We start from the raw sequence: 26384 nt of genomic DNA, 5'->3' as shown, positions 1-26384 counted from the left end.
GCCCCCCAAAATAAGGTCTCTCACTGTTGCCACTGTTTCTCCATCTATCTGCCATGAAGTGATGGGACCAGATGCCATGATCTTAGTTTTTTTAATGTTGAGTTTTAAGCCAACTTTTTTCACTCTCCTCTTTCACTTTTATCAAGAGGCTCTTCAGTTCTTCTTCACTTTCTGCCGTAATGGTGTCATCTGCATATCTGAGGCTATTATTTCTCCCGTCAACCTTACTTCCAGCTTGTGCTTCATCCAACCTGGCATTTCTGCATGTAAGTTAAATAAGCAGGGTGACAATATACAGCTTTGATGTAATCTTTCCCCAATTTGGAACCAGTCTGTTGGTACAAATCTTTTATACAGAATTTTAGGAAATGTGTGTATATTTATGCCTATCTGTATTTCTTGCAGTCTTTCAGCAACTTTAAAGACAAAATAGTTTTATGTGGAAGTTTGAACTTCCTAACCGAACCCAAATGTTATATATTAGTATATATCTAAAATTGTATTTTCTCTATATGTGCTCCTAATTTTATTAAAATGCATACAGGAAACAAAAATCCCATGGATTATGTTTTCACTGAACAAAAATTTTAAACAATGCCATAATTATGCAAAGGGATTATTGTTAATTGGAAATGCATCTCCTGTTTCATTGTGATACAATATCTTTTAATGAAATGTTTCAAACACTGCAAGCTCATGTGAAAATTTTGCTTAACTGTCACCAAATTTTCCTGGTTGAATTCACAAAAGAATGTACAATGTACTTAAGGCTTGAGCATTTGTACCTAGCTGTGGGCAGCATAGTGATGCATGATTTATCATGAAAATACCTTTCCTAGTTAAAAAAAATAGATTTTATGTCAGTACAATCCAATCCAATATATGTAATTTGCTAACTCATTTGCTAAATCAAATGCTTATTGTAAAAGCTGTTATATATATGTATACACATAAACTGCTTTTCTGGGCTAAAGTACTATAAATAGCATATTGATTCCTTTCTTTTTATACAGGAAAACTTGGTTACTAAAATTCTGAAATCCAGAAACTCTATTAATTGGAACATTTTCCTCCAGGAGAAATTATCCTAGCATTTGCCAAACTGTTACTTTAGACAAAAACAAAGATTTGTATGATCTTTCTTCCTTTCTTACTATTTGCACTTGAGATCAGCTTCAGGCATCCAAAAATAAATTCATTGTGACCTTCAAGGAAGAAGAATATAGCCTAAGACATACACTAATTAGCAACTTTTAGAAGCATCGAATACCCTGTCTAAAAAACCCTGCTACATAATTACAAGTTGGTTGTGTGTGAACTGGACATTAGCATTTGGGCAATAAATACAGTAATGAAAGTCAGATGTACTGAAGAATAAAGTATTTCATATGTTTTGCACATATCTGAAGTCTCTGCACCCTTTTAACCATCTTAAGTTTTAAATTAAAAAAAGCAAGCTATACAATCCTTTCTTTATATTTTGAAGTTATCATGAATAGCATTATAAACTATACCATATTATACAGTGTTATACTTAGAACGGCTTCAACTTTCCTAACTTATTATATCAACAGTTTTATGTAGGATAAGATAAAAAGCATTACTTTTTTTGGGTTCTGATTCAGTCTAGGTTCTTGGTTCCTGGTTGAGACTGAAGCTCCTAGTTCTGTCCAAGAATCAAACTGGTACTACCACATAAGAAGTTTACCACTTGCATTACCCCTTTAGTACAGTATCATCCTGATGCTTCCAAATGTGAATTTTTCAAATAATTGAAATACATTTCTAGTTTGATACAAATATTTTGAAAAATTTAGTAAGACCTCTTTACTGGTCATTTGGCAGAGTAAAATTTACCTGTTTTTTGATTCAGGAGCTGTTAATGAACATATATTATTACACTAGCCATGACTTTACCTTACAGTTTTACTATAGAAGGCATCTACCCAAACACAATGTAGGCCCTGTAATACAGATGTAAAAAGAATTTCTGGCATCCTGTGGACCAAAGTATTAATACTTACCTGCTGCCTAAAATTCTCTGCTCCTCACATGATGATATGTAATATAGCCTGGGTTTGGAAATCTGGTAACTAAAGTTGTTAAAGCAGTACATTTATTATGTTAGTTAAGATTCTGTATGAGATTTGCAGAGGTCTCCCAAGAGGAAAAGCAAATAGCTCTTGCTTTTAGACTGTGTCATCTACATGGCATGCATTGCTTCTTACTGCTTCTGTAAGCTTAAATAATATTTTAATTATGTTTTCATTTGCAGCTCTTCCTACAATTTCCTAACATTTACTGCTTAAAAATATCTAAGTAAAAAATGTACCTAAATCAAATTTTAATTTCCACAAATGTCTAGAGCAATGGCTACAAATTAACATGAAATTTGAATTGGTGTTCTTTGGTGATATGTTCAGAGAAATGGTGACCATATCTTAATACTAGGAATTATGAAGAGTTGCCAATACATTTTCTAGTGAGAACATTACTTTACAGTGTTCATCGTTATAAGAAGGTTGATAGTTCAAACAATTTATTGCTGCTTTATAGTATACATAATTAAATGAAGAAACATGTTAAACTCAAGAGAATTTTTAATAGGTTACTTGCAATTGTTATTGCAGGCAACAACTTGTACATGATTTTATTTCCAAATCCACAAAAAACAAATTTTATACAAATCAGCACTGTAAAAATGTCAATTACAGCCCCAGAGGCTTTGCTGGCAGAATAATTGTCTAAATTCTAGGATATGGGAAACAAGTTCCTTTCTGGATTCATCTTTTTTCTTTCTTTTTTTTTTTTTTTTTTTTACAAAAAAAAAAAATTTACAAGTGAAATGTTACTACAAAACTTTTTATAAGGAATTTTTGCAAAACATTTACATTTTACCATCAACTATTTCTGTTTTAAAATCATTATGTAGATTTAATACTCTATGCTGCACATCAATTTATGTGGGATGACAACTTAGTGACATGCATAAAAAAACACCACAAGGCATTAAAATGAAGACTTAAATACAAATATTGTTGCAATAAAACAGTTATAAAATTGAAAAATAGGATCTAAACATCATGCTTATCTAAGTTTGACAAATTAACTTTTTCTCCTAGATTACACACTTTTATTACTGCTCTCATGAGAGTGTGATAAATAATGACTTAACATCAAGTTCTAATGTAATCAGCAACACATACACAAACCTAACCAAAGAAAGTATACTGTAAGAAAAAACTATTCTAACACTGGAGTTCTACCATGATAAATACATAGCTTTGCACTGATAATTACAATAAAGAAAAGTTTCATAACAGTGGCAAAGGGAATGAACAGTGAAATGTCATTAAACAAGACTCTACTGCACATCTGTGCCCTATTACTTATAACAGCTATATCCCACTGAGTCAAATAAAGGACATTGAAATTTACGATTCTTATAAGACAGAAGAGTGGATTCAGAATGGTTTGCAGAACAGACTGTCAAAATATTTCTAATTTCAGTGGTGAAATGTGCACCTGCTAACACAAATTAATATACTTTATATGCTATAAAGCTATCCAGATTCAGTTTGTTAAATTTATAATAGGCCTCATTGTTGATTAAAAAATAACTTCCATTTCTGAGGCGCATACATAGGTATGCATTAAAAATGGTTCGTAGAATAATGGTGCAGAGAGCTCACACTCAGTATTAACAACAACAAAAAGTGTCACTCTGAGGAAACATGATTCAAACATTAGGAAAGTTTCTTTGCATAAAAAAATTTATAGCACTGATTGTGTAGCATAATGATAGATAAAATATATATTTGATGTTTCAGCTCCTATATAATAAAATTAAAATTAACACTACCAAATGCTCCTCTGTACCAAACAAAACAACAAACTGATTCTGATGTTTTAAAGCCAGATACATCAGTTGTTAAGAGTACATTAAATAAAATATACAAAACAATTTACAAAATCCAACTAAAATTTAAAGACTTTGTTACAAGTCTACAAAAGCTTTAAGAAACTTGAAATTTATAACCACAGTGTAAAAATTTTTTTTCCTTTAATCTCAAAGCTTTTTTATACAAACTGAAAGCACAAAAGACCTTCAGTTTTATATAACGCTACAAAGGGCTGGCCTAAAGTGTACATAGTGTAAACAGTGATCATTACAGTATTTCTCCTTCATCAAAAATACAAGAAACATCACAATTTCAGAAGAGAATTCTCATGAGTAGTACTTTTTCTGAAATAATAGACAATGTACAAGAAAATAACATACACCTATACTCAAACAGTCCCCAAACTAATGGTGTTAATTAACCAAGTAGTTAAAAACTTCAGTTTTCAAATGGTGAATTCCAACTGCATTATAATTCACTGTAAATATATTTTTAAATATGAAATATCTTACTAATATTTAAGCTACTGGCATAGTCCAAATTTTTTTATAGGAAACTTTTGGCCATCTTTCCTATTAAGATCCTTGTACAAACAATGAAATACATTTATTTCTTTAATCACTTATAACTGACTGATATTTTTAAAAAATACTTTTTGTTTCATACCATCACATCTGTTATACATTTGTTAGGATGTCTTCTTAAGGAATATTCAGTTACTGGTATAACATAAAGTCATTACTGTGTTGTAAATCCTTAATCAGCCTCTAAAACAGTGCTAGAAATAAAATGGGATTGGCTAATTTTCAGCAAAGAGGAAAACAGAAATTATAATGTAGTTAAAAGATAATTTTCTGCTGGCCTTAAAAAAAGTGTGATAATTCTTTCTTTGGCTACCATGTCAAAGCATAAAGAATTTTGCACATTGTCAATGTAACTCATATTTACAGACTATGAAACTACAGGATGATTTAAACTCTATGCAAATATTTCCAATATAAACATTTAAAATGAACTTTGTGGTTCAACCTAATGTTAGGAATATAATCAATCCTAACTTCAAAACCATACCTGTTAAGTTGCCTCATTTTATTTTTCTGAAGCTATTATGAGTTTTGTTTTAACCATTTTCCCCCCAGTATTTTCCTACAGTTTCAATCTAAAATTTAACCTAAGGTTTAGCTCTAAGTTCCTCTTGTGTCTCCAAATGGAGAAAGTAATTGGATTTCACTGATTGTCTGCATACGCACTACTACAATGTAGTGGTAATAAAGATCTGAGATGCCTCTCAGATTATGTTTTTGGAACTTACCTAATTTAACTGTTGAAGAATTTCTAATATTTAGAAAAGACGGCCAAACCTATTTTCAATTGATTTTCCAAAAATCAAGCTAAGGAAATAAAGCATTATCTCTATCATCAGTTAACTGTTTTCTGTGATTTTTGGGGAAAAAAATCCACATAAATATTATTGACTGAATTTATAACAAAGTACTTTCAAAGAAAACAAGTCCAATTAAGGTCCAGTCTGCAAACTACTGAGGTCTGTCTTTTTAAACATGTTAACACATGATGTTAAGAGAGGGGAAGATTCAGTTTAAAGATTATGTGATATATCTCCAAATAACTACAACGTACATAATATGGAGGAAATACTTTTCTATCTGTTTCCAGTATATCAGTTTGCTTTTGTATTTTTAAAAATTCAACACTTCATGTGCTGACCCAAAATCTTGGAATACTTAAAGAAGCCAAGAATGAAAACATGATTTCCTACTCTGTAATCCACTTGACCAGCCCATTTCCAGATTTTCAAAGGTGTGTAAACTTAAGTGCAGCACTAGAGGTCTCTATTATAAATAACTTCAGAATTCTTCCATGTTGGTTGAAACATTGGGAGTTGCTGGGTTTGAATCTTGAGAAATGGCTGCAACTGTGACAATTCTTGGGGAGCCAAGCACCTCTGTAACAGATGAGTCCAGTTCTCCGGAGGTAACAATGGCAAGAGCTGTCCCACCACCTTTTTTATTCTGGTGCGTTTTGACATGTTTGGAGAGATGATCACTCCGCATAAATCTTTTAGAACATTCTGGACATTCAAATCTCTTTTCACCTAAACAGAAAAATAGTAAATAAACAGCAATTCACTTTATCTAAATGAAATTATCATTTAAAATAATTTCTCTTCTTTTTCAACAGCTGCAAAATACTTTGTTTCTATTTCCAAATGCCAACAAACACACAGCGCAGTATAGGAGAAAGACAAGGTGACTGGGAATAAAAGAACTGTGCTAAAGTCCTGATTCTGCTAAGAACTGAAAATAAAACTGTTTCCTCAGCTTCCCTATCTACAAAATAAGAATGTTTCTAACACATGATCTCCAAGTCTCCTCCAGTTATAACTCTGCATAATATCAAAGCTCATATCTACTCTTCCTTAAAAACTATTGTCAAAGTTTTGGACATAATGACCAGAGGTAGGAAATACCTTGAAACTACTTCAAATAAAATCAGTTAATAATTTTACAGTGTACTGAGTTTCTTTACAAGGTAAAAAATGAGAGTGGGGCAAACACTACATTTCAAATTTAATACAGTTTTTAGATCTTGCAGAATTAGACTGTTAGGTTCTGGTAGACAGAGTGATCCTTAAATATTCTCTCTTTAAAAGTTATAAGATAGTTCTATTGGAAGTAACTACTTCTGTATTTTAGAAAAAAACGATTTTGTTTTTATGTATAATAGGCAGGGGCACATAAAAATTTAGTTAATTGATATATCATTACATTTATAATGGATAAACTATTAGCTTTATTTCTCTCCTTAAAATTATTATTTAGAGGAAAGAAGCACTATTTTCCCATAATAATAAAACTATTATCCCATAATAATAATAGAACTTAAGAAAATAAGAAAATTCAATTCAGCTTAATTCTTTTATCTGGCCCTCCTTTTGACTGACCAACAGAAAAATCTATAGGTTCAAGTGTCAGATATTATCCCCTCTTCTTTATGTGTTTGCTTTTATTTAAAAAAGAACTGCATGTGATTCACTGAAATTTCCTTTCTCTTTTCATAGAAAAATTAAATGAATGGATAAAATCCTTAAGGTATAAATAAAGCCAGTTAAGTTTTAAGGCAAAATGACTTGCATTTTATGAATGCTAACACTGAAACAAGGACCAAAAAAAAACAATTAAATGAGGGTTTATGTTTAGGATCAATCTTGAGCTCCTTTATCTTTCAGGCTTCCCGTTTTATTTCAAAAGAAAAATTCAAATGTACAAATTTAAAAGCTGGAAGAAATTTAAAGGATCTTATTTTACATTTTCATTTTATAGGTAAGTTGAGCCTCAGAAATTAATTTGCTTGGGAATCCCCCAATTAGCCATCCAATTAATTAATAAAAGAGCAGAATTCAAGACATCTAATCTCTAATTCAGGTATTATGTATTAACTCACCTGTAGTAGAGATCTCTGTTCTTTTATAGCAATGATAACCAAGAATAATCATAAAGATATCAGGTAGTGATGGTCTGAAGGCATGAGCTTTATTCAGTAAACACTGAATCAATGGGTGACCAACTTGTACACACTGGCTGTTTAATAAACATTTGTTAGCTGTGGTATTTAGTCACGAACTCAGTTATTTTTCAGTAAGTATTAGACTGGTGCAAAAGTAATCGTGGTTTTGCACTGCTGAACTTTGCCATTTGATACTAGAATACATTCTTAAATAAACGTAGTTGCATTATACATCATTTTAATGTGCATGTCTCGCTTTGTTTTCTTTTTGCTAATGTCTTGGTACTTACTGTTTATATTTTAGACTAGACAAATGATGTTTGACAAAAAGCAAATTTGAGCGATTTTCTTATTCTAGTTTAAATGGGTAGTAAAGCATCAGAGACAACTCATAACATTAACAACATGTCTGGCCCAGGAACTGCTAATGAATACATAGTACACTGGTGGTTCCAAGTTTTGTAAAGCAGAAGGGAGCCTTGAAGATGAGGGGTGCAGTGGCCGGCCATCGGAAATTGACAACAACCAATTAAGAGTAATCATCAAGCTCTTACAACTACATGAGAAGTTGCTGAAGGACTCAATGTCGATGTTTGAAACAAACTGGAAAGGAAAAAGGAAAAAGCTCGATAAGTGGGTGGGTGCTTCATGAGCTGACCGGAAATGAAAAAAATTGTCACTCTGAAGTGCCTGCAATGCAGGTGACCCTGGTTTGATTCCTGGGTGAAGAAGATCCCCTGGAGAAGGGTAAGCTACCCACTCCAGTACTGTTGAGCTTCTCTGGTGGCTCAGCTGGTAAAGAATCTGCTCGCAATGGGGGAGACCTGGGTTCCATTCCTGGGTTGGGAAGGTCCCCTGGAGAAGGGAACAGCTACCCACTCCAGTATTCTGCCCTGGAGAATTCCATGGACTGTATAACTTTCACTTCACTCTTCTTATTTTACAAAACAACAAGGAACCATTTCTTGATAGTATTGTGACATGCAACAAAAAATGGATTTTAGACAACTGGTGACAACCAGCTTAGTGGCTGGACTGAGATGCTCCAAAAGTACCTCCCAAAGCCAAATCTGCACCCACAAAAGGCCACGGTCACTGTTTGGTGGTCTGCTGTTAGTCTGACCAGTCACTACAGCTTTCTGAATCCCGGCAGAACCATTACATCTGAGAAATATACTCAGCAAATCTATCAGATGCACTGAACACTGCAATGCCTGCAGCCAGAACTGGTCAACAGAATGGGCCCAATTCTTCTCCAAGACAATGCCTGACTGCATGTTGCACAAACAATGCTTCAGAACTTGGGCAAACTGGGCTACAAAGTTCTGCCTCATCTGCCATTTTCACCTGAGTGCTCACCAACTGATGTTTCTTCAAGCACCTCAACAACTTTTTGCAGGGATAACGCTTCCACAACTAGCAGGAGGCACAATACTTTCTAAGAGTTTGCCAAATCCCGAAGCATGGATTTTTAAGCTACAGGAATAAACAAACTTACTTCTCCTTGGCAATAATGTGTTGACTGTAATGGTTCCAATTTTGTATAAAAAAGATGTGTTTGAGCCTAGTTATAATGATTTATAAAATTCAGGGTCTGAAACCACAAATATGTTTGTACCAACCTAATATTTGTGTTGCTCCAACACAATACCTGGAACAACTGCAGTATGACAGGTATTGGTGATACAAAAATGAACAAGTCAGAGTCTCCGACTTTAAGCATCCATTATCTTGAGAGAGTCATTTGTTAACCACATGAAACTATTGGTACGAAAAGAGAAAGGAATTCAAGTCCCCAGCTACTCAGTACCAAACTCTAAGCTAAATGAGAAATGATGGGGACATGGTTTTTGTGTGGACTTTCTGGTCTCCTCCCAAGTGGTATGGCTATCCAATTAATTTCAAGCAATAAAAGTTGGCTAGAATCGCAAAATAAGTAAATTATGTTGTACAATTAAACTATCATTAGGGGAATGACATTTTAGTTCATTATCCTTTTTCCACAGAGAAGTGTATCTTCTGTGGTGTAAGAAGACAATTTCCTAATTTCCTACCTCTCTGGCAAACATTATCATTATACTTTATAAAATATAAGGAGGCAGAGAGTTCTTATACTAACTATATATCCTACAGTATCTTTTTTTGTATTTATATTTAGAATTATTTCAATAATTATTTAGTAATTATTTTAACACTTTTTATACTTAATGCAACTAGTTATCAAAACTGTTGATATTAGTTAGTAATACTTACAGTGGGCAAAATGCCTCAACTCCCTAAAAAGATGCCCGTGTCCCAACCCCTGGAATTGTGTGTACATTTCTTTTTAACTGTAGGATAATTGCTTTACAGAATTTTGTTGTTTTCTGTCAAACCTCAACATGAATCAGCCATAGGTATATGTATGTCCTCTCCCTCTTGAATCCCCTACAAAGATGCCTGTGTCCCAATCCCTGGAATTGTGTATACATTTTATCACATGGCAAAAGGGATGTGACTAAGTTTAGAAAGGTTAATATAGAGAGCCTGTTCTTAATTATCTGGGTGGGCCCAATCTAATCACATGAGTTCTTAAAAGCAGACAGCTTTCTTCAGCTGGAGTCAGAAAAATGCAGCAGGAGAAATTAGAAGTGTGAGAAGAACTTGACCTGTTGCTGCTGGCTGGAAGTGGGGACAGTTTCCACATGGAAAATATGAGAAGGAATGTGGGGCACCTCCAGGAGCAAACATTAGCCCCCACTGATAGACAGCAAGGAAACAAGGACCAACATCCTACAACAGCGAACACTGAATTTGACTGTCAGTGTGAATATGTCTGGAAGCAGATGCTTCCCCAGAGACTTCAGTTGGGAACATGACCCAGACAATACCCTGATTCCAACTTATGAGATGTTAAGCAGAGGACTCAGGCTGAGCCTACTAAGACTTCGGACTTAAACAGCTATATAAAAAAGTGTGTTTTAAGCTGCTAAATTTGGGATAGCTTGTCTTGGGAGCAGTAGCAAACTAATAAAGATATCATCTTGTAAAGGTAAAGCATAATTCAAAAAGTAAATTACAGGTGATCTATATGGATCAAGATCTGTAAAATATCTTCAAGTTTCAAAAGCATGTCAAGAAGAAATTTCAATTTTTTTTTCCTCTAAGAAAATCTAAAGGATGTAACCAAAACGACTTTGGTTTAATAAACTGAATATTAAAAACTGCATATCTTATCTAGATTATTAATAAAATGCCATGCTGTATGACATGATTATTCAAATATAGTAGTATTTATATATACTATATATATTTATACATATAAAAAGGATGTAAGTAGAAGATGCAAACTTAGAAATTATGCAGATTATTTCCTAACATGATATAACAGCGTTTCTCTCAGAAAAAAATTAGCTGAGATTTTCAAATGGAATCATAGATTTGAAGGGATGAATGGAATAAAACATCTTTTAATTTTTATTTATTTGAGGTAATCCATCAAGAGCCAATTATTTAGCTGTCAGAGTCCTACCTATAATTTCATTTTCATGTTACACTTAAACCTAAGCTAATACAATGTAAAAAACACATCTATGAATATTTTTCAAAGCCTGCCATTTGATAACATATTTGCATATTTATCAACTAAAATAATTTCAAGAGTGACCCAAGAGATTTTATTAGTTTCCAAGGGCTACTATAAAAAACAAAACAAAAACAAAAAACCACAAACTGTGTGGCTTAAAGACAACAGATATTCACTCTCTCACAGTTATGGATGCCAAAAATCAAGGTGTCAGTAGCACAATTCTCCCATCAAAGGCTCTAGAGAAGAATCCTTCCTTGCCTTTTCCTAGCTGTGGGTGACTTCTGGCAATCCTTGGCATTGGTTGGCTTCTAGGTGCAGCTCTCCAATGTTTCCCTCTGCCTTCACATGGCCTTGCCCCTTGTGTATCATCTCTTTATTATATGGATGTCCGTCCTTGGATTTAACGTCCACTAGGTCCTAAATGCTACGCACTAGGAATAGTTATAACTTCCTCTTAATGCATCTCATCTGCAAAGAACTATCTCCCAATAAGGTCACATTCACAAATTCTATGGAGTAGAAACTGTCTCTCTTTCCGGGAGACACAATTCAACCCACTACAGGGACATTTTTAAATGTATGGCATTTGTTATAGCAAAACAAAAAACATACCCTTTGCTCAATGGATAACTTCGGTCAAACATCCATTTGTAGCATCTATACAATTTCTTTCCAGACTTTTATATATAATTCACTTTACAGAAATTATATATTGATTTGTTCTTAAAAACCTAATTATTCAAACTGAGAAACCTGTAGTCCCTGGATCCCTCCAATGCCTATTGGGACGGTCCTATCAGTCCCTCCTGGACACTTCTTCTTTTCATGAGTACACTTAATTCTTCCCTATCATTACCTGGGGATAAAAGTAAATTAATAGAGGGAGAAATGATAATTTGAGAGAAGTTGTATGGCATAAGTTTTCTTAAAGTAGAAGACAGATAAAGGAAAGTTAAGTGGGAGTAACGAGAAATAAGAAGACTTGAGGGTGCTAAAGTATGAGAGTGAAAATATTAAGAAACCTATGAGTCACATGGCTGTTATCATTATTATTGATGCTGAATATAATGACTTTATTTTTAAAATAAAACTGTTAAATAATGTGCTTTAAAAAAAAAAAAGACTTGAGAAGGTTTAGACAATTACTAAGGCAATGTGAAAGCTGAAGAAAAGAGTAAGATTGATAGGATGTTCTGAGAGACTGGCTGAGATTTGAGACCATAAAATTTGTAGACATCAATCTACATCATGAGAATTTTTTCATTTCCTCCTTCAGCAATTATCTGCTCAAACAGAGAAGCCCTTTTGGTCATTTTCTTATTAATACTTGTTTAAAAGGCAATCTTATCTACTCTAATGGTTTTAACTATCATTTATAAATTGATGGCTACATCAAGATACAGAGTCCTAAAATAGGAATTTGATCTCCCAGATATGCCATAGAAAGCATCATTCAACATGTCACAAAAAGAACTCATTAACTTTCCTATCCTTATAATTCTCAGAAATAAAAGGGGAATTCCTCTCCAAAATATGAAAGAGACAATATTAGTAAAGAGAGTGACCAAAACTTAACTCCTCTGTGAAAAGACTCAGAAAACTGGGGAAAAATGAAAACAATCAAATCAACTCATTTAGACTCTGTAAATTAATCAAGGGTTCCTGTAACTCAGGGGGTGTTTTATAAGGAAAATGGCTAATTCTCGATAAGAACAGCAAGTTTTGTGGTGTTCCCAGCAGCCTGGTAGCCACCAGAGGGAGCAGAACAAAGTGAGAGCCCTTTCAAAACTTCTTTCCCAAAGAATCATCATTGCTTCTTTGGAAGACTTAAAATATTGTTGCAGTCAACATTCCTTGGAAGTGCTCCAATGCAAAAAGTCTTCCTCCGGGAATAGAGAAGAGCATGTGTTTGTCTAAAACAATTATAGACAAGTATTTTAACTTCATGGATACCTGAAACAATGACTAATACTTGGGCCAAATAATAAACAGATAAAAAACTTGAAAAGCTCAGAGGTATGAGATAGCCGTAGGGTCTCTAAAAAGTTCTGACATACTCCTTGGAATGCAGAAGCCACATACATGCTTAGGGCTGTGAACATACTCAGGAGAAGGATTGAGAAGAACCAAACTCTCACTTATAAGGCCTACCTATCCTTTGAGGCTCCGTAAGAGAAGGAAGAGAACAAGCATCGTCTGGCTGAGAGCTGAGGGTCCCCCAACATGCACACAAAGCCTCTCAGAAAAGAGGGAGAGATTAATTGGTCTGAAAATTCCCCGAATTTGATGAAAAACATTAATATACACATGGAAGAACCACAACTAACTTTAAGCAGGTTAAATGAAAAGAAATTCACACTGAGACACATAATAATCGAACTGTTTGAAGTTAAAAAAAAAAAAGAATCTAGAAAGCAGCAAGAGAGAAGTGACTTATCATCTACAAAGGATCATCATAAAGAAAATCAGCTGATTTGTTTTTCATCAGAGATCATAGAGGTCTGAAAGCAATGGGATGATATATTCAATGAGGTGAAAGAAAAAAACCTATCAACCAAGAATTTTATATACATCAAAAACATCTTTCAAAACTAGGGAGAAACTAAGATGTTTCCAGATTGATAAAAAACAGAAGGAATCTGTCACACCTATAAGAAATGTTAAGGGGGGGTGGTCCTTCAGGCTGAAATGAAAAGATACTAAATGACAACTAGAATACACATGAGAAAATAAAGAATGCCAGGTGAAGTAACTAATACAGACAAACACGAAAGACAGCATAAATGCACTGTTTACTCATTTTCCCCCATCTAGTTTCAAACAAGACTGCATAAGACTTGTAAATCTGTGTTGAGGGTACACCATATACAAAGATGTAATTAGTGAAAATAACAGCATAAGTGGAGGCAGAACTATGTAGGAGAAAGTTTTTGCATGCTACTGAAATAAAGTTGGTATTAATCCAAATTAGACTGTTAAAAGATGTGAACTGTAATACCCAAAGCAGGAACCACTAAGAAAACTACATATATATAAAATATATATATATATTAATATATACACATACCTGTATACATACCTATACCTACATATATCAAAAAAATTACAAAGTAATTAAAATAACACATGAGCAGTATTTAATACAAAATGTCAACAATGGAGAAAATCAGGAACAAAAAAGAAGACATGAAGACAAATAGAAAACAAATACTAAAATGGCAGAAGTCTTTATCAGTAATTGCCTTAAATATGAATTAAACTCTCCAAAAGGCAGAAATTGACAGGATGGATTTTTAAAAAATGACACACCTTTATGCCATCTAAGAGAAACTATCTTTAAATTCAAAGACAGGAGGAGGCTAAAAGGATGGAAAACAGATATACTGTGCAAACAGAGAGTTTGAATAGCTATACTAAAAATTACTTATTAAAAATAAAAATTACTACTAGAGATAAGGAAGGGTACTTTATAATAATAAAAGTATCACTCCACCAAGAAGCTGTAACACTTAGAAACATGTAAGTACCTACACCAAAAGAGCTCCAAACCACAAGAAGCAAAATCAACAGAAGCGAAGGGAGACAGACATTCCACACTATACCAATCCTTTTCCTGAATTCTCCATTTCAACTGCAGTAGTCATCATTGATATCTTTCATTTCTCTTCTCACATTTAATCAGTCACCAACTACTGTTAATTTTATTACACAGACATCTCTTAAACTGGTCCCAAGTACACCTTACAAATTCTGTTTTATTAGGATCTTACCAAAAGTTCCTACTGTCTTTACTAATTGGTCTCAAAATTATTCCCTAGAAATCTGTCCTCCATACAAATATCAAATGGTTGAAAATGAAAAAGTGACCATCTGATTATTGAAAATTTCCAATGGTTCATTTCCTATAACTGCAGGAAAAAAAATCAAATATATGTAACATCCTATTGATCTCCGCCTACCTTTTTAAATCTATTGTCACAAACATCACGGTTCCCAAACACTGAACTGCTTGTACATCCTGACATCATGACTTCTTGTGTAAGTGGCTTCTAATTCAAGATGACAATTCTGACTCTGCTCCACTGACCAATCATGTAATTCCTGGCAACTTCTCTCTCCAATTCTCAGTTTCTTCATTTCTAACTGGGAATAGCAGAGATACCTATTTTATGTTACTGTTCAAAGGATGAAATGAGAAAGTGTACTTTAAAAAGCATTCAGAAACCCAGCACACTGAAGGAGATCAGTTCTGTTAACTACTACTGACTGTTACTGCTTGTCTGAATTTATTGCTTCCATGGCTCTTTCTAACTCATCACTATATAACTCAACTTGGCTCAAGGAACTAAGTTTCAAGCCTTGATAAAGAAGTCAATCAACCTCTTAAGACTTACGTTTAGTCCTTATTTATAAAATGGTGGAACTGCACAAAACTGTTTTCAGGAGTCGCTCTGGCTCCAGACACATTGCATGAGGCATATGTGTGAAGCTGAGCAAGAAATTCATTGGAACTGTTAAAATAAAAATTAACTAGAAAATCTCCCTCAATTTTTAGACTGCAATACTGTCTCATGCTTCTGAAAATGTTCCTATTTGCATACAGTTCTACATAGTTCTATGAATTTTGATAAACACATTAAGTCACGTAGCTATCACCAAAATTCCAATATAGAAGAACTGCTTTCACTTAATAAAATTTCTTCTTGATGTTTTTTCACAGTCAAACTCTCCTCCATCACACATTAGGAAACACTGATCTGTTCTCCATTTGTACAGTTTTGATTTTTTTATTACATCATGTAAATGGAATCATTCAATTGGTAGCCTTTTGAAGCTGGATGCTTTCACTTAGCATAATGCATCTAAATTTCATCCATGTGGTTTTGTGTAGTAATCATTCATTCCTCTACTCTGTGGAGTAGTACTCCAACACATGGATATACCACAACATTTCATTCATTTACCAGCTGAAGAATATTAGGGTTGTATACAGTTTGGGTGATTATACATAAATCTGTCATGTATATTCAAAGCTAGGATGAATACTTGGGAGTGGATATGGTTAAGTATATGTTTAACTTTTATAAGAAAATTCCAAAATGTTTTTCAAAAGTGCTGTGTCATTTTGCATTCCCACCAGCAATGAAGTTCCAGCTCTGTAATTTTGTCAGTACTTCTGTCAGGATGTTGATGTTCTTATTTTTTATTTTAGCCATTCTAATAAGTCACAGGTATCTTGTGGCAGTATTAATTTGCATTCCCCCAAATAAAGATGATGCTGAGCATCTTTTCATGTGCTTATCTGTCACATGTATATTCTCTTTAGTGAAGTGTCTAGATCCTTTGATAATTCTTAACAAGTCTTCATCTAATAATTCTAACATGTGGATCATCTTGCCATGGTGGATACATAGTATGCTGAGTAATTCTGGATTGCCTCCTGGACATTTTTTATATTATTTCATGGTGACTCTGGGTTCTATCACAAATCCTCTAGAGAACAGTTCTATTTTAGCAAAACAACCCCTTTAGGTTCATACTAAAAGTGACAGCTTACCTTCTTTGATCAGTAATTTCAATATTAATTTATTTTTAAAGACTTCATTATGCTCTTTGAGTATGCCTAACACATGTCAGAGATTAGGTGGTGGTTTATTTCAGTCTTTGAGGCCTCTGCTATGGTTCTTGGGGATTGTTCTGTGCATGTGCAGTACAGAGTTGAGTCCAGAACTTACTTTATTCTGTACAGAAAATAGGGGGTCACCTTTTATAGATCTCTACAAACTTATCCTCATACTCTCCAACCCCCAAGTGTCCGTCCTTTCTGGTTGCTCTGGCCAGAAAGCCAGTATTGTGGGGGGGGTTCCTTCATTGTCCTGCACATGCATCGTGGCTGGCATTACCTTCAGAGTGAAATGACAAAGAAAGAAAAAAGAAAAGTAATTCTCCTCATATTCACTGAAAAACAAGGGCCCGATATTTCCCGATTCCTCTAACCAAACATAAAGGTATTTTCTCAATATTTTAGCTGCTTATGCAGACACTACTACAGTGCAACCCACAAACAGGCTGGCCTTGGAGTCAAGCGCCCCTTTTCTCAGTTCTCTTGCCAGATATACATGGTTTCTCCTACAGTATTTGCTGTTTATACCTACTAATCAGGGCCCACAGGGCCAAAGTTGGTAGAACAAAAGGAAAAAAAGTCCTGTGAAACTCACTTCTATTATGCATTGTTATGTAAGTTTAACTGGATCACATTTCTGCAAATAATTATCAAGGAGGAGGATATGTTCTAGAAAAGAGCCAATTTGTCTTTTGTAGAACTCTGTAGAAGTATGCAACTAAAATAATGAGAGGGAGATATGGAGTATAAAACAGTAAACTGAAGCCTATACATGGAATATTAGCCCTACTGTTAAAAAATTGGGGCAAAATATTTGAGAATTTCTATCTAAAGACGTATGGTCCCACACTGTAGTACTGCATGTTGATAATTAGGTCCCTTTCAATGTACCACACAGTGCCCCTACTCAATTTCCTAAAAAGGCTACCAGTTAACAATGATTTCACATTCTTTCACTTAAACATACTTGTCAGTCACCGTCATCATCGTCATGATCATCATCGTCACCGTCTATTTAAACAAAAGCCTGGGATCACTGGACAATGCACCGTAAGCCTACCTTGGAAAAAGCGAAATACAGACAAAAAAATATGACCCTGGAGGAAACATGAGACTTCTAGTAAGCTCCTGTATTTATACAATAAGAACAAGATGCAATAAAAAAGAAACAAAAATCACTCTTGGAAATCAAAAAACAATTCAACAAAAATACCTGAAGCTAAAGTTATGGAATTTCACTGAAAATATAAGAAAAGGTAAAAAGACAAGTATAAGAAAAGGTGCAAAAAAAAAAAAAAATCAATATAGGGAGTCCAACGTACATCTAGTAGGAGTTCAAAATGAGCAAAAAATAAAAAAGGTGAAAGAGTGGATGTAGGGTGGTGGGGGAGGACCCAGAGTTGAAAATTCCATCCTGAACTATACCATAAATGAAAACCTATGCTTATATACATTTTATGAAATTCAGTTCAGTTCAGTCACTCAGTCGTGTCTGACTCTTTGCAACCCCATGAATCGCAGCATGCCAGGCCTCCCTGTCCATCACCAACTCCCGGAGTTCACTCAGATTCACGTCCATCGAGTCAGTGATGCCATCCAGCCATCTCATCCTCTGTCGTCCCCTTCTCCTCCTGCCCCTAATCCCTCCCAGCATCAGTCTTTTCCAATGAGTCAACACTTCGCATGAGGTGGCCAAAGTACTGGAGTTTCAGCTTTAGCATCATTCCTTCCAAAGAAATTCCAGGGCTGATCGCCTTCAGAATGGACTGGGTGGATCTCCTTGCAGTCCAAGGAACTCTCAAGAGTCTTCTCCAACACCACAGTTCAAAAACATCAATTCTTCGGCACTCAGCCTTCTTCACAGTCCAACTCTCACATCTATACATGACTACTGGAAAAACCATAGCCTTGACTAGACGGACTTTAGTTGGCAAAGTAATGTCTCTGCTTTTGAATATACTGTCTAGGTTGGTCATAACTTTTCTTCCAAGGAGTAAGCGTCTTTTAATTTCATGGCTGCAGTCACCATCTGCAGTGACTTTGGAGCCCCCCAAAATCAAGTCTGACACTGTTTCCACTGTTTCCCCATCTACTTCCCATGAAATTAACAGAATACTAAAGATTAAAAGAAAGCTTAGGATGAGGGCATATCAAAAGAATGGAGGAGCCAATCTGAAACAACTTTCAATGGCCAAAAATAGAACAAAGTGAGGAAGATAATGAACACAGAAATACCTGGTTTTATAACACTTTGCTTTACTGTGCTTTGCAAATAACTGTTTTTTAAAAATTAAATGTTAGTGGTAACCTGTATCCAGCAAGTCTATCAGCACCATTTTTTCCAACAGCATCTGCTCACTTCATATCTTTGAGTAACATTTTGGTAACTGCAATACTTCACATTTTTGCATTACTTTATATTTGTTAGGCTGATATGTGATCACTGATCTTTGATGTCACAACTCACTGAAGGCTCAGATGTCACTTGACTTATTCTTTTTTTTAGCAATAAAGCATTTTAAAATTAAGGTATGTACACTGTTTTTTTAGAATACTGCTGTTGTCAGTCACTAAGCTGTGTCTGACTCCTTTTGCAACTACAGGGACTACAGCCCACCACGCTTCTCTGTTCATAATTTCCCAGGCAAGAATAATGAAGTGCGTTGCCATTTCCTTCTCCAAGATGTAAAACTTCTGTATGCTTAAATAGACTGTAGTATTACGTAAACATAACTTTCACATGCACTGTGAGACCAAAAAATTAGTGCCACTGGCTTTACTGAGATATTCACTCTTCACTGAGGTCGTCTGGAACCAAACTGGGACTATCTCTGAGATGTGCTTGTAACGATGAAATTGGATGATAACTCAAAAACCAAATATTCATGAACAAATATAATCAGTTCAATTCAGTTGCCCATTTGTGTCTGACTCTTTGGGACCCCATGGACTGGTGCATGCCAGGCCTCCCTGTCCATCACCAACTCCCGGAGTTTACTCAAACTCATGTCCGTTGAGTTGGTGATGCCATCCAACCATCTTATCCTCTGTTGTCCCCTTCTCTTCCAGCCTTCAATCTTTCTCAGCATCAGGGTCTTTTCAAATGAGTCAGTTCTGCACATCAGGTGGCCAAGTGTTGGAGTTTCAATTTCAACATCAGTCCTTGCAATGAATATTCAGGACTGATTTCCTTTAGGATGGACTGGTTGGATCTCCTTGCAGTCCGAGGGACTCTCAAGAGTCTTCACCAACACCATAGTTCAAAAGCATCATCTCTTGTGCTCAGCTTTCTTTATAGTCCAACATCCATACACGACTACTGGAAAAAACCATAGCCTTGACGAGACAGACCTTACTTGGCAAAGTAACATCACATTTTAATATGCTGTCTAGGTTGGTCATAACTTTTCTTTCAAGGAGTATGTGTCTTTTAATTTCATGGCTGCAGTCACTATCAAGAGCAATTTTGGAGCCCAAGAAAATAAGGTATCTCATTGTTTCCCCGTCTATTTGCCATGAAGTGATGGGACCGGATGCCATGATCTTAAATTTTCTGAATGTTGAGCTTTGAGCCAATTTTTTCACTCTCCTCTTTCACCAGTTTAGTTCAGTCGCTCAGTCGTGTCCGACTCTTTGCAACCCCATGAACCGCAGCATGCCAGGCTTCCCTGTCCATCACCAACTCCCGGAGTCTACCCAAACCCATGTCCACTGAGTCAGTGATGCCATCCAAACATCTCATTCTCTGTCGTCCCCTTCTCCTCCTGCCCTCAATCTTTCCCAGCATCAGGGTCTTTTCAAATGAGTCAACTCTTCACATCAGATGGCCAAAGCTGGGGTTTCAGTTTCAACATCAGTCCTTCCAATGAACACACAGGACTGATTTCCTTTAGGATGGACTGGTTGGATCTCCTTGCAGTCCAGGGAGCTCCCAAGAGTCTTCTCCAACACCACAGTTCAAAAGCATCAGTTCTTTGATGCTCAGCTTTCTTTATAGTCCAACTCTCACACCCACACATGACTACTGGAAAAACCAAAGCTTTGATTAGATGGAACTTTGTTGGCAAAGTAATGTCTCTGCTTTTGAATATGCTGTCTACGTTGGTCATAACTTTCCTTCCAAGGAGTAGGTGTCTTTTAATTTCATGGCTGCAATCAACATCTGCAGTGATTTTGGAGCCCCCCAAAATAAAGTTTGCCACTGTTTCCACTGTTTCTCCATCTATTTGCCATGAAGTGATGGGACCGAATGTCATGATCTTCGTTTTCTGAATGTTGGAGCTTTAAGCCCACTTTTTCACTCTCCTCTTTCACTTTCATGAAGAGGCTCTTTAGTTCTTCTTCACTTTCTGCCATAAGGGTGGTGTCATCTGCATATCTCAGGTTATTGATATTTCTCCCGGCAATCTTGATTCCAGCTTGTGCTTCATCCAGCCTAGTGTTTCTCATGATGTAGTCTGCATGTAAGTTAAATAAGCAGAGTGACAATATACAGCCTTGATGTACTCCTTTTCCTATTTGGAACCAGTCTGTTCAATGTCCAGTTCTAACTGTTGCTTCCTGACCTGCATACAGGTTTCTCAAGAGGCAGGTCAGGTGGCCTGGTATTTCTATCTCTTTGAGAATCTTCCACAGTTTGTGGTGACCCACACAGTCAAAGGCTTTGGGATAGTCAATACAGCAGAAATACATGTGTTTCTGGAACGCTCTTTCTTTTTTGATGATCCAGCAGATGTTGGCAATTTGATCTCTGGTTCTTCTGCCTTTTCTAAAACCAGCATGAACATCTGGAAGTTCACGGTTCATGTACTGTTGAAGCCTGGATGGAGAATTTTGAGCACTACTTTACTAGTATGTGAAATGAGTGCAATTGTGTGGTAGTTACAGCATTCTTTGGCATTGCCTTTCTTTGGGATTGGAATGAAAACTGATCTTTTCCAGTCCTGTGGCCACTGCTGAGTTTTCCAAATTTGCTGGCATATTGAGTGAAGCACTTTCACAGCATCACCTTTTAGGATTTGAAATAGCTTACCTGGAATAGCTAGCTCCACTTGCTTTTTTCACAGTGATGGTTCCTGAGGCCCATCTGACTTCACATTCCAGGATGTCTGGCTCTAGGTGAGTGATCACATCATCATGATTATCTGGGTCGTGAAGATCTTTTTTGTACAGTTCTTCTGTTTATTCTTCCCACCTCTTCTTAATATCTTCTGCTTCTGTTAGGTCCATACCATTTCTGTCCTTTACTCAGCCCATCTTTGCATGAAATGTTCCCTTGGTATCTCTCATTTTCTTGAAGAGATCTCTAGTCTTTGCCATTCTATTGTTTTCCTCTATTTCTTTGCACTGATTACTGAGGATGGCTTTCTTATCTCTCCTTGCTATTCTTTGGAACTCTGCATTCAAATGGATATATCTTTCCTTTTCTCCTTTGCTTTTTGCTTCTCTTCTTTTCACATATTTTGGAAGGCCTCCCTAGCCAGCCATTTTGCTTGTTTGCATTTCTTTTTCTTGGGGATGGTCTTGCTCCCTGTCTCCTGTACAATGTCACAAACTTCCACCCATACCATAGTGGTGAAAATAAATGATGGAATAAACAAATCACTGGGGAAGAAAGTATAAATCTTCACTACACAAGAGGCCCAACTAAAAATTAGACCAACAGTGAGGGGAATAGAAAATAGTCTTTAGCACATCACAGTAACATCACACAGAACATTACATTGTATCTGCAAGATACAATGAGGAATGCTAAAAGTGAAAATAGTATTTTTTTTAAAGAAAAAAACAGGACATTTGTATAGACTCAAAGAATAGCCTCCAACATATTTACTAACTACTATGGTTAAGTCCACAAATTCTTTGATGCACTTCCCTCTAGGCTATGGAGCTGAATAAATTTTCCCCTTGAATACTGAATAGACTTAGTCACTTGCTTCTAATAAATAAAACACGGAAAGGAAAAAAGAAAAACTTTATAGTGGATATACCTAGCAAGTACTATCTTAACTAACTCATTAGTATTAACATCCCCAATAATAAGACATACTGACATCATGTACTCCCTGATATGATACAATTAAACACAGACAACTCATAACTTCAGTCTAATCATGAGAAAATATCAGGCAAACACAAAATGAGGGATATTCTACAAGATACCTCATCTTACTTTAAAGTGTCAAGGAAAGAAAAACATCAGGGGAAAAAAAATGAAATTTCACAGACTTCAGGAGTAAAGATCTATGACAAATACATGCAATGTGGTACTCTGGACTGAATCCTGCAAGAGACAAAGTATATTTGTGGGGAAGCCTGTAGTTTCATTGACAGACCTGTACCTATGTTAATTTCTTAACACTGTATTATGGTAGGCATTAGCAATAAAGGAAGCTAGATGATGCTGAAGCTGAAACTCCAATACTTTGGCCACCTCATGCGAAGAGTTGACTCATTGGAAAAGACCCTGATGCTGGGAGGGATTGGGGGCAGGAGGAAAAGGGGACGACAGAGGATGAGATGGCTGAATGGCATCACCAACTCGATGGACATGAGTTTAAGTGAACTCCGGGAGTTGGTGATGGACAGGGAGGCCTGGCATGCTGTCATTCATGGGGTTGCAAAAGTTGGTCACGACTAAGCAACTGAACTGAGATGAAGGGTATTTGTGAACTCTCTCTACTATTTTTGCAACTCCTCTGTAAATATAGAATTACTTCAAAATAAAAAGTTAAAATAAGCTCTTAAAAGCTAGTGGGCAAAAATTAGGTCACCTACCAAAAAATAAGAGTAACAGTAACTTATTATTAGTAAAACAGTTGCAAGAAGACAATAGAGCAGTGCCATTAATGCTTCAAGAAAATAGTTTTCAGCTTAGAATTCTGTGTTAGCCAAACTATCAGTTAAGCTGAAAAGCAAAAGTAAAGGCATTTTCAAACACATTTACTTCCCTATGCCTTTTTGTAGGAAGCATTTCAGAATGTTTTCCAGAAACAAAGGGAATAAACTGAGAAAACTGAGGATGTAAGATCTTGAGGATACTGGATCCAAACCAACAGAGCAGGGAAGAAAGGTTTCAGGATTATAGCTGTGCAGTAGTCCTAGAGAGAAATCAATCAGTGTTTGATCAGAAAGCTGGAGACCTCCAGGAATAAGGAGAAACTGGATGGAGTTGATACTTCTCTTGAAAAGTTAAAATAACAAGAGGAGGTGACAAAGTTAACCAATGCAAGGGGGAAGAAGGCAATGTGAATCTTTGGGGAAAAAAAAAATATACAGGAAACAACATGTAACCCACATAATCATAGTCCATTTCATAACCACAATTATTTATTAATTTTCAGCATTAAGAACTAAGCTATATAAAACAGGCTGCTGCTGAGTCACTTCAGTTGTGTCCGACCCTGTGCGACTCCATAGACGGCAGCCCACCAGGCTCCCCCGTCCCTGGGATTCTCCCGGCAAGAATGCTGGAGTGGGTTGCCATTTCCTTCTCCAATGCGTGAAAGTGAAAAGTGAAAGTGAAGTCGCTCAGTCATGTCGACCCTCAGCGACTCCATGGACTGCAGCCTTCCAGGATCCTCCATCCATGGGATTTTCCAGGCAAGAATACTGGAGTGGGGTGCCATTGCCTTCTCCGATATAAAATAGGCAGTGGCTATTAAAGAAAATGTAAGCATTTTAACATCAAGAGAGATGAGAGAGTAAAAGTCTAGGTGAGAGAAGTTAAAAGGCAGAAGAGATGGAAGCTGAAGGACAGACATGGCGACACGCTGTTACAGAGTGGTGTGCCGTGATACAACATGTGGCCTACACGCAGTCAAAGAGAAGACTCAGAGTCATGGTATGCGATGCAACATGTGGCTTACACGCAGTGAAAGAGAAGATTCAGAGTCGTTGCTGGTGTGAGGTGAGGTAAATTATTTTGGGAGGAGTGTTGAGTTCCGACAGTTTGTAACTTAGTGTCCCTTTTTTAAGACAGAAGTATACTGATGTACAATATTATATAAGTTATATAGGAGCATAATATAGTGATTCACTATTGTTAAGGTTATACTTCATTTATAGTTATCACAAAATATTGGTGATACTTCTTGTGTTGTACAGTATATTCCTGTAACTTATTTTATACCTAATAGTTTGTACCTCTTAATCTCCTACCCCTAAACTGTATCTACCCCCTTCCCTTTCCCTATTCTTAACCACTAGTTTGTTCTCTATACCTGTGAGTCTGTTTCTTTTTTAAAAAAATATTCACTAGTTTGTTGTATATTTTACATTTCACTTATAAGTGATATCATACAGTACTGATCTTTATTTCATGTCACGTATGATGGACAGTTAGGTTGCTTTCATTTCTAGGTAAGTGTAAATCATGCTGATCTGAACACTGGGGTGCATGCATCTTTTCAATTCTTTTCCCCAGAACCTATACCCAGGAGTGGAAGTGCTGAATCACATGGCAATTCTATTTCTAGTTTTTTGAAACCTCCATACTATTTTCCAGAGTGGCTGTACCAATTTACACTGCCATAAAGAGTATACAAAAGGGTTCCCTTTTCTCCACATCGTCACCAACATGTTTTCACTTGTGTTCTTTTAATGACAGCCACTCTCACAGTGAGGTGGTTTTGATTTGCATTTCCCTGATGATCAGCAACGTTGAGCAGTTTTTTATGTGCCTATTGGCCATCTGTGAGGTAAATTCTTAACTCTCACTGCACAAAGTCAGTAGTGTTTAATATTGATATCAATAAATAACAGTATAAGCATATTTTATAGATACATTGAGCCATCACAGGATTAATAAAAAAGAATGTAGAAACAGTTAAAACACATGATTTAATTTACTCCAGGGAGCAGAACAGGATGGGGGGAGAGACTTGGATTAACAATTGAAACTCTTCTACATGATTTCATTTTTTTTTAAGGTTTTTTTTGTGTTGATATAGCCAATTAACAATGTTCTGATAGTTTCAGGTGAACAGCAAAGGGACTCGGCCATACATACACACGTATCCATTCTCCCCCAATGATCTGATTTTTTAAAATACCATATGTATGAATCATTTGGAAAATTTTAAAATTTATTTTACAGAAAGCAAAAAGAAAACAAGCTTCATCACCTTACTTCATTTACAGTAAGGTGATGACTGAGTTTCTACTTAGTGCACTGGTTGGGTATTAAATAAAATACTGTTCTTGCCATGAAAAACCAAGGCTTTTAGCTTAACACATTAAATACTTAATCAATACTAATTTATTTCAAAAGATATTGTTTCATATTCTTTTCAACTTTAATAAACAGTGAAAATTACTGATATTATGTCCTTAAAAATAAGTATCTGATGCTAAGTCAAACATTTTTCAAAATAACATGTTTAAATAAAAAATATGAATGATGTATTCAAGATGTTTGAAATACTGAAAATAAACTTTAAGTACATTAAATTCTGAATTATTCAAGTTATTAGAAGATGATAATGATGGGGACCATTTAAAAACAGAAATTATGCCTCCAAAGAAGTAGGAAAAAAAAAGAAAGAAATTATGCCTCCAAATCATTAAATCTTTTGAAGTAAATGTTTAAATAAATTCTTCAATAAATTAATCTTGTGTAATCTGTATGAGTATGGAGGTACAATAGAAAGGAACTTGAGAAAATCACTGTTTCTCAAAGATGATGAAATCACAACGTGAGAAGTTCCAAATTTTCTCAGCTTCCCTAATCTGTCTCATTGCTAAGCCAGGGTGGAAATACTGTATC

At 35.6% G+C, this 26384-nt stretch overlaps 1 protein-coding gene across 1 annotated transcript in view; it reads right to left on the bottom strand.

Moving 5' to 3' along the window:
• Nucleotides 1-2582: 2582 nt before the first annotated feature.
• Nucleotides 2583-26384, bottom strand: part of SP4 (Sp4 transcription factor) — a 77864-nt gene continuing 54062 nt past the window's right edge. The window contains exon 6 of the mRNA XM_040260636.1: nucleotides 2583-6015. Within this exon, the coding sequence (XP_040116570.1) occupies nucleotides 5768-6015 (248 nt within the window). The 3' untranslated portion in view covers nucleotides 2583-5767. The remainder of the gene's footprint in view (nucleotides 6016-26384) is intronic.

This window comes from Oryx dammah, unplaced genomic scaffold, assembly GCF_014754425.2.
Source record: "Oryx dammah isolate SB20612 unplaced genomic scaffold, SCBI_Odam_1.1 HiC_scaffold_18, whole genome shotgun sequence".
In the NCBI taxonomy this organism is placed as follows: Eukaryota; Metazoa; Chordata; class Mammalia; order Artiodactyla; family Bovidae; genus Oryx; species Oryx dammah.
This window is presented reverse-complemented; position numbering and strand designations above follow the sequence as displayed.